Source organism: Saccostrea echinata, unplaced genomic scaffold (assembly GCF_033153115.1).
Source record: "Saccostrea echinata isolate AGI-Se365-2 ecotype Australia unplaced genomic scaffold, CSIRO_AGI_Sech_v1 ptg000009l, whole genome shotgun sequence".
NCBI classification, from domain to species: Eukaryota; Metazoa; Mollusca; class Bivalvia; order Ostreida; family Ostreidae; genus Saccostrea; species Saccostrea echinata.
In genome coordinates, this window is record NW_026889758.1 from 2,227,501 (window position 1) to 2,245,379 (window position 17,879).

General features: G+C 35.0%; 2 protein-coding genes across 5 annotated transcripts in view; both read left to right on the forward strand.

The window, feature by feature from the left end:
• The window catches only part of LOC133181588 (symplekin-like), a 26,872-nt gene extending 16,773 nt beyond the window's left edge, over positions 1-10,099 (forward strand). For all 4 annotated transcript variants that reach the window (XM_061316117.1, XM_061316118.1, XM_061316121.1 and 1 more), the window contains 13 exons: positions 596-778; positions 1,401-1,473; positions 1,806-1,902; positions 2,122-2,191; positions 2,650-2,758; positions 3,325-3,425; positions 3,809-3,995; positions 4,527-4,714; positions 5,359-5,535; positions 5,640-5,867; positions 6,139-6,282; positions 7,726-7,833; positions 9,790-10,099. In XM_061316117.1, the coding sequence (XP_061172101.1) occupies positions 596-778; positions 1,401-1,473; positions 1,806-1,902; positions 2,122-2,191; positions 2,650-2,758; positions 3,325-3,425; positions 3,809-3,995; positions 4,527-4,714; positions 5,359-5,535; positions 5,640-5,867; positions 6,139-6,282; positions 7,726-7,833; positions 9,790-9,897 (1,773 nt within the window). In that variant the 3' untranslated portion in view covers positions 9,898-10,099. The remainder of the gene's footprint in view (positions 1-595; positions 779-1,400; positions 1,474-1,805; positions 1,903-2,121; positions 2,192-2,649; positions 2,759-3,324; positions 3,426-3,808; positions 3,996-4,526; positions 4,715-5,358; positions 5,536-5,639; positions 5,868-6,138; positions 6,283-7,725; positions 7,834-9,789) is intronic.
• Positions 10,100-13,125: 3,026 nt separating this feature from the next.
• On the forward strand, positions 13,126-17,850 carry LOC133181589 (NADP-dependent oxidoreductase domain-containing protein 1-like). The gene is made up of 5 exons (XM_061316122.1): positions 13,126-13,367; positions 13,736-13,932; positions 15,085-15,426; positions 15,744-15,930; positions 17,635-17,850. Exons 1-5 carry the CDS (start codon positions 13,165-13,167, stop codon positions 17,804-17,806), a joined length of 1,101 nt encoding a protein of 366 aa, XP_061172106.1. The 5' UTR covers positions 13,126-13,164; the 3' UTR covers positions 17,807-17,850.
• Positions 17,851-17,879: the final 29 nt, after the last annotated feature.

A 17,879-nucleotide genomic window follows, 5' to 3' on the forward strand; every position in this document is an offset into this window, starting at 1 on the left:
CACATACAGAACTTAATACTTAAACATATGGAAATACTGCATGGACAAGATACTTCATTATACATATAGAACTTAATACTGCATGGACAAGGTACTTAGACATATAGAACTTAATACTGCATGGACAAGGTACTTATACATATAGAAGTACTGCATGGACAAGGTACTTATAGAATAAAGAGTTCTAAAAATATTTATAAGCATTAATAAACTATTGTCTATTATCTTAATAGAGCATGCTTATATTGTATTATAAATAACAAAATTATATTTTTCTCCAAATAAAACATTATAATAAAATATTTTAGAAAGAATGAATCAGGAATTAAAATAAAATGAAAAAAATCTGTATATCTTGAGAGGTTTGCTGTAAATTGAATTAAAGGTTCATGAGTAGTACCAGATACTACGTGGACAATTGCTCTTTGTTACACAATGTTTCTGGTACATGTTTTCTTTACAGATGATTTTTATAATTTTTCAGCTTTAAGTTTACATCCTTGAAAAATTTCATAACTGTAAAATTGCATCAATTTACACAATAAGTATATGTATTAATATTATTTTTTCATTTACACACATCTGCTTGTTGAAGGATCGAGTGGTGAGTGGGATTAACACTCTTCGTCAGCTGATTTTGACCCGACCCGCCCACAGATTGAGATACCTTGAGGTCTTGCTGATGTCCTGTCACCACGACATGCCAGAAGTGAGGGCCACTGCCATCCACTGTAGTAAACAGCTGTATGAAAAGGGTCACATCAGACCGTACATCGAGGTCAGTATTCAAATCCTCTCCCAGGGTCACATTAGGCCCTACATCGAGGTCAGAATTCAAATTCTCCCAGGGTCACTTCAGGCCCTACATCAAAGTTAGCATTCGAAGCCAATCCCAGGCTTACATCATGTTCTTCATTGAGATCAATAATCAGTCACGCCCAGGTCACATTTGGCCCTACATCAAGGTCAGTATTCAAAATGACCCTGGATCACATGGCTCTACATTGAGGTCAATATTCAAATCAAACCCCATTCTAACATCAGGTGCTAAGCGCTACACAGAGGTCAGTAATCAAAGTCAAGCCAAGGGTCCCCTTAAGCCATACATAATAGGAGCAGTTTCCACTTCATATTCTAAATAAATACCACTGTCAACTTGTAGCACAGAAGACCATATGCAAGGTTTATGATTAAGTTTATTCTTTGAGGAATAAAAATATTTCAATGATATCATCTCTAAGTTTAGAACTTTTTATAAGCTTAATTTTCCTTACTACAAGGGCAGGTCTTTTAAAATATATGTTCAGAATGGTTTATGGAGTTAACAAGCAAATAAAATTTAATGCATAGTTTTCAGAATTCTGCCAGTTTTGATTTATAATGCACACATTTTTTTTCAGCAATATGCCACAAAGATGTTAAAGAATCTCCTTTTAACAAAACCACCAACAGAAATGTTAGGAAAAAGTAAAAGTAAGTATTTAATTCTGCACCAAAAAGCATGTTTGAAAATTGATACATATAAGTGGTATAATTGTAAAGTTACAATAAGTTATGAATACATGTTATTGACAGTAGCATTAAAACTGTGACATTTGTGTATTCATTACAGTAAATGATATTTGTAATTGCTTTCCATGGTGGATATGATTGAATTAAAACAATATGAATATTCTGCTTTGTTTTACAATATCAAACATAAAAAAAACTGATATGGGTCAACATATAGATAAGATAGAATGGATTTTTTGATATTGAGTTTAATGTCCTAGAATATATTTAAATGAATCTTTAATACAATATAGATGACCCTGCATTACAAACATGGACAGAAGACACCATTAAGATGTGTTTATACCTTTACCTGGGTTTGTTGCCTAGCAACCATAAGCTAATCCATCAGTAAGCATAACCTTTGTGATTATTGGCATATTAATATTGTAGGTCCTTGACAAGGTCGTGGTCAGGGCATGCAAGAGCATCTTTAGCTTTCTTTTATGACTGAACTCTTTAGTAATATATGTATTTTAATTAGATTTTTTTTAATTTAATAATTTGGATAAAATGAATTGACAATTTAATATTCGGATATGAGAGAGTGGAATATTTTTCTGGTTTTAGGTTAGCCATGGTGTATACATCTGCCGGAGCTGATATCAAGAGGATCATCCTCAGGGCACTGGAGAATCCCGTAAGTAAAATCCTCCTCAGGACACTGGAGAATCCCATAAGTAAAATCTTTCTCAGGGCACTGGAGAATCCCATAAGTATAATCCTCCTCAGGACACTGGAGAATCCCATAAGACTAGTATAATCATCCACTCGCTTCTGAGAATCACAGAAGTATAGAAGAATCATCCTCAAGATGCAGGAGAGTGGGTTAATTATAGTCAATGTGTACCCACAAATCATCCATTTGCCCAGGAATGCACAAAATAGAGTAATCATCCACAGGTCTGTGGATTATCCCATAAATATTGTGTAGCCATCCTCAGGCTCAAGTATATGTAGAATTGTATGAAGTGAATTTTATATAAAAATGTCTTGATAGGTTAGAAATTAGAAAAAAATATTTATAGAAAATGGAAGAATATTGAAAACTTTAAAAGTTTTTGTGACATAGTTTAATTTTTGAGCTTCTTTATTTAGGTGAAAGGTATGGGAATGAAATCCCCTGAGCTGTTAACATTAGTGGAAAGTTGTCCAAAGGGAGCTGAAACCTTGGTCACTAGAGTCATACACATCCTAACAGATAAAGGTATGATAAAACTTATACAGACAAAGGTGTGATAAAAACAAGGTATGATAAAACCTATCCAGATAAAGGTGTGATAAAAACAAGGTATGATAAAACCTATCCAGACAAAGGTGTGATAAAAACAAGGTATGATAAAACCTATCCAGATTAAGGTATGATAAAACCTATCCAGATAAAGGTGTGATAAAAACAAGGTATGATAAAACCTATCCAGATAAAGGTATGATAAAACCTATCCAGATAAAGGTGTGATAAAAACAAGGTATGATAAAACCTATCCAGATAAAGGTATGATAAAACCTATCCAGACAAAGGTGTGATAAAAACAAGGTATGATAAAACCTACCCAGGCAAAGGTGTGATAAAAACACATTCTAACAGACAAAGATAAAATCAGATCCTTTCCAACTACTAATATATCCTCTCAATGCCCCGGAGGATGCAAGAGGCCTTTCCAACAAAGTATAATTAAAATGGCAAATGATACCCATGTCTGGTGAACAAAACTTACCCCTGGGAGCCTCATGACTACAGATGTGAATGCTAATAGCTTACCTGTATTTCAGCCTCACCATCACCTGAATTGGTGGAGAGAGTCCGTGATCTTTATCACAAACGTGTCCCTGATGTCAGATTCCTTATCCCAGTTCTCACCGGACTTTCCAAGGTAAAGAGAAAATCACTTTACTGATGTTTTTTTTTGAAACAATTCATTTAAAGTGAAGAACACAGTGTAAATCACTTTTTATTCACAAGACTTTATTTTGGCACAATAACTTGTGACAGACAGTTCACAAAAATTTTAGTCCCTTGTATATTCGTATTACTACAGATTATAATATAAACAACAATAATTTAACTTGTGAAATTTGTCTCCCATATAAACACCAAGGTGATCTACAGTACCTGATTGAGTCAAGAATAATTTCTTAAAGATGAGATGTTTTTAATATAGACATTGACTAACCATCATATTTTTTTTTTCAAGGAAAAAGTTTCGAATTTTATCATAGCATATCATTAAGAGAATATTTTGTGTTTTTAATTCAGGATGAAGTGATACAAGCCCTGCCCAAACTAATCAAGTTAAACCCCATTGTTGTGAAGGAGGTGTTTAACCGTCTTCTTGGTGGCCATAGCGACGCTAACTACACCTCTCCCCTTACTCCTGTGGATCTGTTAATAGCACTACACAACATAGACCCAGCCAAGTGTGACATGAAGACCATCATTAAAGGTGAGACCCAGCCAAGTGTGACATAAAGACCATTATTAAGGGTGTGCTGAACTTCCTGTTATTTTGAACTTCCTGTTGTCAAATTTATTCAACATAAGTAGAAATTATACAAAGAAAATTATTCAAAGATATTTTAGACAAAATACTTTTCAAACAGTAATATAATATCTAAAGCAAAAAAAAATTGTTATGATGTCATAAAGTAAATGCAGTAAAACCTTAATATCAGGAACTCTATGGGACAGAGAAAAGCTTTGAGAAGATATCCAAGGGTTTGAGATGTTGAGGTTAAAATGCATAAAAATATTTGTTTGGGACTTCCCATTCACTTTGGCATATTCATGGTATTCAACATATCTATGTTCAAGATACTGAAGTTCAATTGTATTTGAATTAAGATGAAAATTAAACATTACAAATTACAATGTATTATCTGATCTGCCCAAAACAGATGAAGTTACCCCCATCCATCCCCCCCCCCCCCCTTTCTGCCTAACTTTCAAGTGCATTCATGTTTTTTTTTTTTTCCAGCTACAAACCTGTGCTTCAGTGAGAAGAACATTTACACTCAGGAGGTTCTGGCAGTAGTGATGAAGACCTTAATGGAACAAGACCCCCTCCCTACACTGTTTATGAGGACGGTTCTACAGTCCCTGTCTATGTATCCCAGACTGATGGGATTTATTCTCAATATCCTTCAGAGGCTCATTGCTAAAGAGGTAACAATCAAATCCTCTCCTGATCATGCATTATTTCATTAAGTTTTACCATACTTCTAAGAACATACATTGCTAAAGAGGTAACAATCAAATCCTCTCCTGATCATGCATTATTTCATTAAGTTTTACCATACTTCTAAGAACATACATTGCTAAAGAGGTAACAATCAAATCCTCTCCTGATCATGCATTATTTCATTAAGTTTTACCATACTTCTAAGAACATACATTTAATTTTGTCTCTAAACATAGAGCAAAGATGAGAATCCTTTTTTGCTTCCATCATGTGTCTGTACCTTTTGCAGTTTTCACAGGAACAGGACAAAAACTAAGGTTTTAATTTGAAACAAAATGTATTATTTCTGTATTTCTAAGCATTAGGTATTTGGGGACAGAGGAATTTTTCAACAAGATTTAAGTAATCATTGCTTATAAAGTATGTTCGATTTATAAAAGTGTAAAACAAAGAAGACATTAAGTAAGACAAATTCAGTGTGCTGAAACCAGACAAAGATGTCCACTTTAATAGGATTTCCTTTTTGCAATGGAAATGTTGCAGCATCTCCAGTTTTTCTGTCCAGGGCTTTTTTTATTTGAAATTTACAGCGGATAGTAATGAATCTTATGTCTGTTCTTGTCTGTAGGTCTGGAAGAATAAGAAGGTCTGGGAAGGTTTTATTCGATGTTGTCAGAAGATGAAGCCTCAGTCCTTTGCTGTTTTACTGCAGTTAAAAGCTCCTCAGTTAAAGAGTGTATTTGAGAGTTGCCCAGACCTCAGAGAACCGCTACTAAACCATGTCAACTCATTCGCTCCAAACCAGGTTTTTTTTTATTGATGTATCTCGTGACTAGTCTTTTAATATGCATTAAAAGTCTTTTCACCAGTTTGAAAATATCAAACTTATATTGTATGGGATAATTTCAGAAAGCTCACCTGCCCAAATCAGTGTTAGCTGTCTTGGAGAATCCCCCAGAGGTGACCCCCATTACACCCCAGGCTGAGGTGGCACCACCTACCCCCGTCCCCTTCACCCCCACAGTTCTAGCACCACAGGTTACCACAGTGAAGATTGAGAATACTGTAGTACCTATGGAGACCCAGTCTATACAAAGTGTTCAGTCAATTCAGACCATAGGATCAAACTTGGTTCAAGTGAGTTGAATAATGCAGTCAATCAAAATTTGTTGGACATTAAAATAACGTTTATTCTTCATGATTCAGATACATTGTAACACTATTCCTATCAGTTTATTAGACAGTATAAAGTTGTATTAACAGTCTGTGTTGCAAAGTTTTAAATGACAGAGGAATAATTGGCAAGTATGTAAGCTAAAGTATTCTGAAGATAAAAAATGGGGGGGGATGTGTTCTTAATTGCATGTATATCATAAAACTAAGTAGTAAATATGTTCATTTGCATAAGGTGAAGCAAGAGCCCCCTGATCCTGAAGAAATTGCTAGACAAGCAACTGAAAACAGAGAGCCACAGGAATCAGGGGCCAGAGATTCACCAGAGAAAGACAGAAAAGAGATGCCAGCCAGGAGGAAATCAAAGAGGTCAACAGAGGTGGGTAGATAGTTCAACTTTAGGGGCAGCTGGGCATTAAGTAATGGGCAACTGTGCCTTCATTTTAGGTCAACAGGGGGAGGGGGGATAGTTTTCCTGAACTTTGATGTAATGTATCTCATTATCTCTGTACAATTGTGTATCTCATCTCTCTGTAAGATAATGTATCTCATCTCTCTGTAAGATAATGTATCTCATCTCTCTGTAAGATGATGTACATGTATCTCATCTCTCTGTAAGATAATGTATCTCATCTCTCTGTTAGATAATGTATCTCATCTCTCTGTAAGATAATGTATCTCATCTCTCTGTAAGATAATGTATCTCATCTCTCTGTAAGATAATGTATCTCATCTCTCTGTAAGATAATGTATCTCATCTCTCTGTAAGATAATGTATCTCATCTCTCTGTAAGATAATGTATCTCATCTCTCTGTAAGATAATGTATCTCATCTCTCTGTAAGATAATGTATCTCATCTCTCTGTAAGATGATGTATCTCATCTCTCTGTAAGATAATGTATCTCATCTCTCTGTAAGATAATGTATCTCATCTCTCTGTAAGATAATGTATCTCATCTCTTTGTAAGATGATGTACATGTATCTCATCTCTCTGTAAGATAATGTATCTCATCTCTCTGTAAGATAATGTATCTCATCTCTCTGTAAGATAATGTATCTTATCTCTCTGTAAGATAATGTATCTCATCTCTCTGTAAGATAATGTATGTCATTATCTCCCTATTAAAAAGTGTGACACATTATCTCTCTTTAAGACAATGTACATGTATCCCATTAGTATCTCTGTAAGATGAAATGTATCCGTTTATCTCTCTGTAGGATAGTGTATTTCATTATATCTGTCTGTAGGATAGTGTATCTCGTAATCTCGCTACATGATAATGTATCCTACTATCTCTCTGTAGGATAGTGTATTTCATTATATCTGTCTGTAGGATAGTGTATCTCGTAATCTCGCTACATGATAATATATCCTGCTATCTCTCTGTAGGATTGTGTATTTCATTATATCTGTCTGTAGGATAGTGTATCTCGTAATCTCGCCACATGATAATGTATCCTGCTATCTCTCTGTAGGATAGTGTATTTCATTACATCTGTCTGTAGGATAGTGTATCTCGTAATCTCGCTACATGATAATGTATCCTGCTATCTCTCTGTAGGATAGTGTATTTCATTATATCTGTCTGTAGGATAATGTATCTCGTAATCTCGCTACATGATAATGTATCCTGCTATCTCTCTGTAGGATAGTGTATTTCATTATATCTGTCTGTAGGATAATGTAGCTCGTAATCTCGCTACATGATAATGTATCCTGCTATCTCTCTGTAGGATAGTGTATTTCACTATATCTGTCTGTAGGATAGTGTATCTCGTAATCTCGCCGCATGATAATGTATCCTGCTATCTCTCTGTAGGATAGAGCCGAGACTGAGATGGAGGAAGCTGACTCTCCAGAGAATGCCCTCGCTATTGCTGAGGAAACCATGGACACGTCTGTTAATAATGACTCACAAGGGGAGCAGGTAGCTTACTCAGTAGTTAATAATGACTCACAAGGGGATCAAGTAGCTCACTCAGTAGTTAATAATGACTCACAAAGGGGATAAGGTAGCTCACTCAGTAGTTAATAATGACTCACAAGGGGAACAGGTAGCTCACTCAGTAGTTAATAATGACTCACAAGGGGAACAGGTAGCTCACTCAGTAGTTAATAACGACTCACAAGGGGAACAGATAGCTCACTCAGTAGTTAATAATGACTCACAAGGGGAACAGGTAGCTCACTCAATTAATAATGACTCACAAGGGGATCAGGTAGCTCACTCAGTAGTTAATAATGACTCAGAAGGGGAACAGATAGCTCACTCAGTAGTTAATAATGACTCACAAAGGGGATAAGGTAGCTCACTCAGTAGTTAATAATGACTCACAAGGGGATCAGGTAGCTCACTCAGTAGTTAATAATGACTCACCAGGGGAACAGGTAGCTCACTCAGTAGTTAATAACGACTCACAAGGGGAACAGATAGCTCACTCAGTAGTTAATAATGACTCACCAGGGGAACAGGTAGCTCACTCAGTTAATAATGACTCACAAGGGGATCAGGTAGCTCACTCAGTAGTTAATAATGACTCAGAAGGGGAACAGATAGCTCACTCAGTAGTTAATAATGACTCACAAGGGGATCAGGTAGCTTGTTCAGTAGTTAATAATGACTCACAAGGGGAACAGATAGCTCACTCAGTAGTTAATAATGACTCACAAGGGAATCAGGTAGCTCACTCAGTAGTTAATAATGACTCACAAGGGGAACAGGTAGCTCACTCAGTAGTTAATAATGACTCACAAGGGGAACAGATAGCTCACTCAGTAGTTAATAATGACTCACAAATGGAGCTGGTAGCTCACTCAGTAGTTAATAATGACTCACAAGGGGATCAGGTAGCTTGTTCAGTAGTTAATAACGACTCACAAGAGGAACAGATAGCTCACTCAGTAGTTAATAATGACTCACAAGGGAATCAGGTAGCTCACTCAGTAGTTAATAATGACTCACAAGGGGAACAGATAGCTCACTCAGTAGTTAATAATGAGACTCACAATCGGAACAGGTAGCTCACTCAGTAGTTAATAATGACTCACAAGGGGATCAGGTAGCTCACTCAGTAGTTAATAATGACTCACAAATGGAGCTGGTAGCTCACTCAGTAGTTAATAATGACTCACAAGGGGATCAGGTAGCTCACTCAGTATTCAATAATGACTCACAAGGGGAACAGATAGCTCACTCAGTAGTTAATAATGACTCACAAGGGGAACAGATAGCTCACTCAGTAGTTAATAATGACTCACAAGGGGAACAGATAGCTCACTCAGTAGTTAATAATGACTCGCAAGGGGAACAGATAGCTCACTCAGTAGTTAATAATGACTCACAAATGGAGCTGGTAGCTCACTCAGTAGTTAATAATGACTCACCAGGGGAACAGGTAGCTCACTCAGTAGTTAATAATGACTCACAAATGGAGCTGGTAGCTCACTCAGTAGTTAATAATGACTCCCAAAGGGAACTGGAAGCTCACTCAGCAATCTAATTAAAATTAGATGTTCCAAATCTCTGACATCTAACAACATCCCACTCTTTAGTTAATAATGACTCACAAGAGGAAATGCATTCTAAACTTCTATCTTGTCTGGATGAGACAGAAAAATCCTTAAGATGTATTTTGTCTGGGTGAGATAGACACATGCAACACATGTATCTTGACGAGGTTAAAACAGAAATCTCCTTATCTTGTATCTTGTCAAAAAAGATGAGAATATGCAAATTTTGCATCTTTTCTACATAGGAGAGAAACTTCAAAACTTTTATTCTGTTTGGATAAGATCAAATCATAGAAAGCTTTTCATTAAATATTTCATATCACTATCACAGTTTAATCTAATAATGTTAACTGGACATTGTGTTTCTTTGTAGTCACAAGATTCTACAGGAGATCATCCACCAAAGACGAGTCGATCTAAGTCATCAGAATCTAGTTCATCCGAGGCTAGGCCCAGAAGAAGCACAAGGTCACGGAAATAGGTCATCTCTTTATTCATTCCTGACGTTCGTGTAACAGCAGTGCCTTGTTGGGATCCATGAATAGTTTCTTTTGACTTTTACTGATGAACAACTAGTGCTGTTAAGTAAGCTCTGATTAGTGAGCTAGACAAAATGTTGTGTACATTGAAAAATTTGTGAAATTGAAAATAAATACAGGTCTGTTATAGACTGTAAAACTTTTTATTATTGTGAGTTTCATTTACAACTTTTTTCATAATCATTTGTTCAAATTTAAGCAACACCATTGATAAGTGATTACTAGTAAAGAAACTCTTGGTAGGATGCTTTACACATCTTTGTTTTTATGATACAGCTGGGGGTGCGGGTTCAAAAGTAATTTTCTCATTTACATGTTGGTTGGCCTCCACTTTTTGTCACAGTCTGTCAAATCAACACACATTAATGTAGAGAAGGGGGGGGGGGGGGAGGTATAATGTAATGCCAGTAAAAAATTTTCATTTGTGGGAAGTGGGAAACTGGAACGTGACAGACCCCCCCCCCCCCCCACCCCACCCCAAGTAGTGTTTTCTTTCTTTGTCAAGACTTTTTCAGGTATATTTTCTATTTTTTCTGGCTGCATTCCCCCTTTGAAAAATGAGGCTACGTGCCTGCAAATACATCAATATTTCAGTATAATACCAAAGCCATGGCATAAAAGAAAATCCTTGTCTGGTCTGGAAGTCGCAAGAATTAGAGACAGTCTTTTACTTTTGATCAAAGCAACTCAAAATTTTCAAAGATTGTTTAAAGATTAAAACAAGGTCATTAGACATTATTGAGTGGGCATACTACTAAATTAGCATACCACTACATTAGCATTGGTTTTCAAATGTATACCAATTCTAAGATTGTGGGAAAATTGGGACCTAGGGTTCTGTAATATTTAGCCAAAAATTACCTTTGCTAAACAAAGTTTTGAGCATCTTCACAATGTCAGATCCCTTAGCAAAATCAAATTGATTGAATTTTGATTTATTTTGTAGTTGTTTTCTGAGCATTGGATTTTCATTGTTTTTTGATTTGCAAAGAAATCAACTGTGCCTCCTTGCTAAATTGTATGGGAAAAAAGCATTGAAATAGCATTGAACATTGGATTTTGATTTATTTTGGATTGACTTTTGATTGAAAATGGCTGGATTTTTGCGAAATATGTAAATGAGATGAAGGATTAATCTGACATCACGGAAAAATGCAAAATCAATGCAAAACAAATGAAATACAGTATGAAGCATTTATTTGATGTCACTTAGCATTATTGTGACATCACAGAAAAATGTTAAAGTAATACATATTAAAACATTTAAGTGATGTTATGAAACTTGAGAAGTAACATAGAATAAATACATATGGTAACAAACAATATCCAGCATCATGCTCAATGCAAACATTATTACTAATAATCCATCACATGTATCTTTACCAAAATTTTGAATACTTATCTGAAAAATTCACCAGTACAGTTATAAATTCAAGTAAATGAATTACAAACTTCCATGTAATGTATCCATTATTTGTATGGCATCTACTTCAACAGCACCATCTTTTCATCACCTTCAATATCACTTGTCTAGCTGTCACAAAACAACACTAGCTGTCTTCATCATTCTTAGATTCTACACAACTTTTTGCCATAATTTGAATAGTTTAGTCCACAGGGAAGAACACAACAAAATGTTGATCATTTCCATCAAAGTACATCATGGCTTCTAGCTTGTCTGGATGCAGCGCCAGCAGAATTTGAAATGGCTGATAAAGTGACGTAGAGTAATCACGTGATTTTTATCAGCCTCTCCCTGGATATATTTACAGCTTGTCAGCACTAATATAACCAGCAATATACACAGCTGATAAAGCTACCATTTATTTCTGAATCAATGCTTCAGAAAATAAATACAAATTCAATCATGGATTTACCAAAGAGATCAATTCATGTGTAATTTGTTATTGGTATGACATCATATAAATTCAAAATAAATGCAAAATAAATGCATTGAAACAACATTTATTTAAAAAATCAAATTTCAATCATTCCAAAATCAATGGTCTGAAGATTTTTGAATTGGATTCAATCAAAAATAAATGCATAACCAATGTTCAATGTATTTTCAAGACAAATAAAATCAAAAATCAATGCAAATATAGCATTTGTTTTTGCTAAGGGATGTCCCACAACCAGTGTGGACTCGGGACCCCTGACATTGTGGGGATGAGTTTTGAGATTCTAGTTAGAGAAAAAAAAAGCTCAGTAGTAATGAAAAGGGAAGGGGTCAGTTCCTTGCTCTTTTCAGTCCACACTGAGAAAAACATCTCCATTAATTATTTGCTTACCACAATCAAAGTAATGAAAAACATTTTAAGAGACTTTGTCTTCGTCAAAGGCTTAATTTAAAAGGTGTCAATGGAGGTACTCTCCATTGTTAATTAACTTGCGCCGTCGATATATCTATAATAGATGTCGAGTTGAAGGCCACAGCAAGTGTTTTCTTAGAAGTTCTCATGTGGAAGTTTTTGAATAAATTCTTTTTCATATGAATACAAAAATAGGTCTGATATAACGGGGCGCAATTGGTACCCATGGGAATTCCAACAGATTGTTGGAAGACCTGGTCCTGGGGCCATAAATCTTAGAAGAGCTCACTTTTGATCTCAGTCTCACTTTTATCAAAGGAATTAATAGTGAAAAAGTGAGACTGAGATCAAAAGTGAGCCTGTCTAAGTTTTATGGCCCCGGGGCCTGGTCTCCAAAACCTACATAGATATTGTCAATCAGGAACTTCATCATCATTTAATTTCAGCTTCAGAGTACTTGTGTGTGTGCAATCAGAATGTTTTAACAAAATGATTTTGCAAATGACCAGTGACAAAGTAAGTATATTTACGAGTTCCATTTTTATTGAAAAGGAGCTGTCTATGACATCAAAAAGCCTGGACTTTGATTCATCGTGGGGAACGGTTGTATAAAGTGTTGAAAAGTGGTAAATTTGTTAAAATTTTAATTGTGATTTCAAATTTTCTTAAAGTTCCTTGGAGTTTTTAAGTATCATAATTTTTTTTTTTTTTAATATGTTGAAAGGAGTAAAGATGTCCTCAATTATTTGAGTTACGAGGGTATCCTGCGTTTATTACGGACATGGATATACCTTATACCAATACCAATCCAAGAAAACTTGAACTTGAAACATTTTATGATCGCCTTACTAGTAGGACAAGCAATAGAGCGCATGCGTGGGCTTTCATAGATACAAAATGGCGCTAATGAAAAGACTTCAAAAATCTGCAGTCGAAATTACTCCAATTGATATCACCCATAATTTAGAATCTTTACAGTTTGAAAGTGCGCTGAATGATGACGAAAGACAACTACTCGTCCTGAGGAAAAGATCTCACGCACTGGTAGTAACCATGTGCACACAGGCCACGTTTTTCGCAAATATTCTTCATGAAGCAAGGTGCGCTAATTTTTAAGTTTATTATGTAGTCGTGAAGTGGATTCGGCATCGGTCTTTACATTTAATAATATGTTCTGTACTTTTTTATAATGTTGTCAAAAAACGTGACCAGAATTTGGCAAATTTGAATCACGCATCCTCACAATGCCAGGGTTCTGATCGAGTCTAATCGTGGCCGTGGGTCAAACAGGACTTCTGATATTGTGAGAATAGCAGTCGCATGATTCAGGCCTTTCTCTGTATCTGTTGTACATTACAATTAATTATTAGATTCCATAAAGGCGATTTTCTAGTTCAGAACCACAGGTATAGGTGTCTATATTAAAAATTATTGGGACTTGATTTAAATAATTTCTGTATCGTTTCAGGCAAATAAAGAAACAAATGAAAAGTCCTCAGAAGATGACTGCCAAGATCTTGCAGGACAAAGATTCACGAGATCCATTAAAAGTTGGTATTATTGGATGTGGTCGTCTTGGCAGCCAGTTAGCCCACTGCTTGTTGACATATGGCAGAGTGAATCCTAAAGACCTTAAAGTATCCACTAGAAGACCAGAAACACTGGGTAAATGCAGTCTCAAGAGATACATGATGACTGTAACATTGTTGAGTGTTTTTTTTTTTTTTGTTTGTTTTTTCCCCATTATATAAACAGTAAGGTCTGGGTACGTTTAGAACCAAAACCGGCCCTGTCTCTAAATGTTATCAAGATCTTTTACAGACTTGCCTACAATGTGCCCTTTCTAAATCATTTTTATTATCCATGTCAACATATTACGTCATTAATTTACAAGTAATGTTACTTGATAAATTCAACAGAGAAAGGGCTACATGAATCTTCCCTCCCAAATGCAGAATTGAATTTAAAAGTTGATACATGTAAAACATTCAGATTGGAATTACACACAGTCAAACCTTGTTATCTCGAACTCAATGGGACAGAGGGAAAAACTTAAATATATCCGAGGATTCAAGATATTCAAGGTAAAGTACTTAAAGAATAAAGGGTTGGGAATTCCAAATCAATTTGACATATCCATGGTATTCAAGATATCAGTGTTCCAGGTACCAAAGTTCAAGAGTAATTAATTTCTACAAAAGTATCAATTTTGTGTGGAGAAAATATGTTGCCTCTCCAAAACAAGCAGCATCTCCAACTACAATTCTTTGTATTAAAAAACAACTGTGGCACACTTTTGTAAGGTCATTTTTTTTTTCTCATACAGTATTATAAACTGGGGTATAATTGTTCTTTCTGCAAAGTTTCACACACACACTCGGATGCAGCCTTATCAAAATAAACTTTGAAAAGGGAAAATGCCCCAATAGGGGATAATCCTGAACATTAGTCTGATTTTGAATGTTACATAAACAAACCTGCACATGAGTTGAGTAAAATTTTTACCTATTTTGTACACAGGGAAACCTTTAAAATTAATACAAATTTTCATAATGATATTATGTGTTTACTTTTTGCTGATTTTACAGGGCTGATTACTGGACTCAACGTACCCAGTTCTTTACTTGAATTACAATCTTACTCAGACAAAGAAATCTGGGGACAGTAAATGAATCAAAAGTATTAAGATTAAATTGACTAAATCAAGAGCATTTCATTACATGCACAAATCAGTAACCAGTCAGAACTCAGGAAACATTTGCACATAATAGGTAACCAATAATAATAATGATAGATTATCGATGTGTTTCATTTCAGAATACTTACAGAATAAAGGTGTTGATTGTTTTCATGACAATATAAAACTAGCTTCCACATCCCATGTGGTGTTTATTTGTGTACTGCCATCCCACGTACAGGTTGTGGCAGAGGAAATCAAAGAGCACATTCCTGTACACACCATTATCTACAGTTTTGTAGCTGCCTATTCAGTCCAAAAACTCAAGCAGATTCTACAGACTACAAATATATTAAAACCTGACCTAACATGGACCAAAGACAGTGAACAAAATTCCTGGGACTGTTCAGAAAATGTGAATACTGCACTGGAAAACCCAGTTACAGTTGAAAAGACTTGTCCGTTTGGAAATCTGAGATCTGGTATACTTTTTTTTCTATCACTGGCCAATTTAGTGCCCCCCTCTTAGGATTAGGTTACATGTTTATAAAAATAGAGGGAAATTCTCATTAAAGTGAAAATGTTTATATCACAATACATTGAAATAGATAACTGTATAAAATATGAAACTTGATACTATATTGCACAGTAAGAGTTACTGGGTTATATTTGGTTTTCAAGCAGTCAATATTGAAAAAGTTTCTTAAATCATGTTATGGGTATCATGAACATTTTTGGTTACACAGTAAAGCCAGAGTATTTATAACCTCTACCATGGGTAAGTTTTATCTGTTTACAGAATGTGTGATTTTGACCAATGAGAAGTTTGGAGAATTGATGATTTTTGCTCTCCTCAATATGTGTACAACTCTGCGACTAAACAAGGCAGACTGCCTGACAATTCTTCACACGACACTTTTTGGTGACATCTCAGAGGACAAACTTCAGGAATCTGATTTCATCAAAAAGAATCAAGATATGCATGGGTAATATAAACATTTTTATGCAGTATCAAGTTCATAACAGTAAAGCATATTTATAGCGAGTCCATTGTACAGTGAATTCTTTATACCGGTCATTAGTTATTACACAAAGACAATATACCTCCCACCCCCTGAAAATGCAACACATAAAATGAATATATTTAGTGTTAAATCTAAAGCAATCTAGCATGGCGCGGCGCCATGCCCTTTTCTCTCGGCGCCATGCCCTTTTTTCCAGCGCCATGCCCTTTTTTCCTTGCAAAAATAAATAAATATGCCTAGCAGAGGCAAGATGGACTAGCGGCTTTGTTTATTCAGTACATGCTGATTAGCCCCTTTGTTTATTCAATGCACGCAAAGGTGTGAATTCAGGACAGGAAATCACTTCTCGCTTGAATGCACACAGCCACCTGGCCAGGTAACATGTCTCAGGCTGTTAGGGTATAAGCGGTAACACGAGAAAATATCATTTGATTGCATTGATTATGCAAGAATTAGCCCAATGTCAAAGACAGATTAATTTGTAAATTAAAATGTTACACATTTTAAATCAGGATCGTTTTTTTTTTTAAGTTGAAAGTAGAAAAAACAGAGTTGATGAAGAAATGTGAAAAATAAAACTGCTGATGAATTAAGTCAACTTACAATGTACAGTACCAAAAAAACTGAATATATATTATGTGTGAAATGGGCTAGGAAACAACAAAGTATGAAGTTAGTTTCTTTCAACATGTTCAATGATTCTGTGTTCTAACTTTTTGACACCCTGAGGCTCAATGTTTCTAAGCCAGAAAAATAGTTTTAACCAATTTATATATTATTTCAAGTTTAATTTTTTGGTATGATCAGTTTTCACTTGATTTTGTTGGTAGATTATTTTCAAAATAAAGAGAATGCCCTCGACATTTATTATCCAAGTAGCCCCCCCCCCCTTTGTAATTTTGTTCTGTTGTTTACCTCATACACAAATAACAATATTAAAGCAAGGAAAAAAATTCATACCCCAATTAAAAATAATTTATTGAGCAAGTGACAAAAAGATTCACACCTATTACTTTTTAAGCATAACCTTGATAACCATATTAATTTCTTGATTAAAAAATTTGAATTTAAATTTTGGCAATAATTGCCCCCTCAGTGTGTATTAAATGAATTAAGCTGAGAGATTTATAATTTTTTCTTTTAGATACTTGTATAACTAATGATTTCAGTATTAAATAATAATTTAAGTACATAAACATGATAAAGAAAATATTCATAATTTTAGACGTTAAAAAAGTGCCCTCATGAAAACTTGTCGCAGCGTAAAGTGCCCTTTTGATTATTGGATTACCATGCCCTTTTTAGGGTCTGGATTTAACACTATATATAATTGTTTATTGTGGGCATTTTAAAGCAGTTTTGGTTTTCCTTCAAAGACCAGGCTGATTTACCATTAACCTTTATAGAAATTAATTGCAGGTGATAGTAATGGTGATATTCAATGATAAGATCCGTCCTTTTCTTTGTTGAAGAATAAGGTGGTAGTTCTCTAAATGTAGTAGAAATAATTGCTGTTCTGTATACATTAAAACATCCTGAACTTGTTATGCCCAACTTTAAGTCTTTAATGTTTTATTGCTGTATGTTTTTTTTCTCTGAATGTATTATCTTGTTTGCTTTCATTTTCTTGCAATCTTATTTTGAAGAATATACTTGTATTTGCAGGGTTTTCCCCCGGTTTGACTTGGTGAAGGTATCTCAAGTTAATACATCAGTGCAAAAGCGTGTGTCGTCTAGTGAACATTTGAGAAAGGCTTTCATTAACAGATATCTGACAATGTTTGAGGAATATGTGAAAAGGAAAGCCCTGCTTGGTCCAGACATGGATGAATCTTAATTCAGATTTTTGTGATAAATTGTATGAGCTGTAATATAAATAACAATTATATATATATATATATATATATATA

Coding starts and splice junctions, on each gene's coding strand:
- LOC133181589 (XM_061316122.1), top strand. CDS start 13,165: ATGGCGCTAATGAAAAGACTTCAAAAATCTGCAGTCGAAATTACTCCA. Junction 13,368..13,735: donor AATATTCTTCATGAAGCAAG/GTGCGCTAATTT, acceptor GTATCGTTTCAG/GCAAATAAAGAAACAAATGA. Junction 15,931..17,634: donor AAGAATCAAGATATGCATGG/GTAATATAAACA, acceptor TTGTATTTGCAG/GGTTTTCCCCCGGTTTGACT.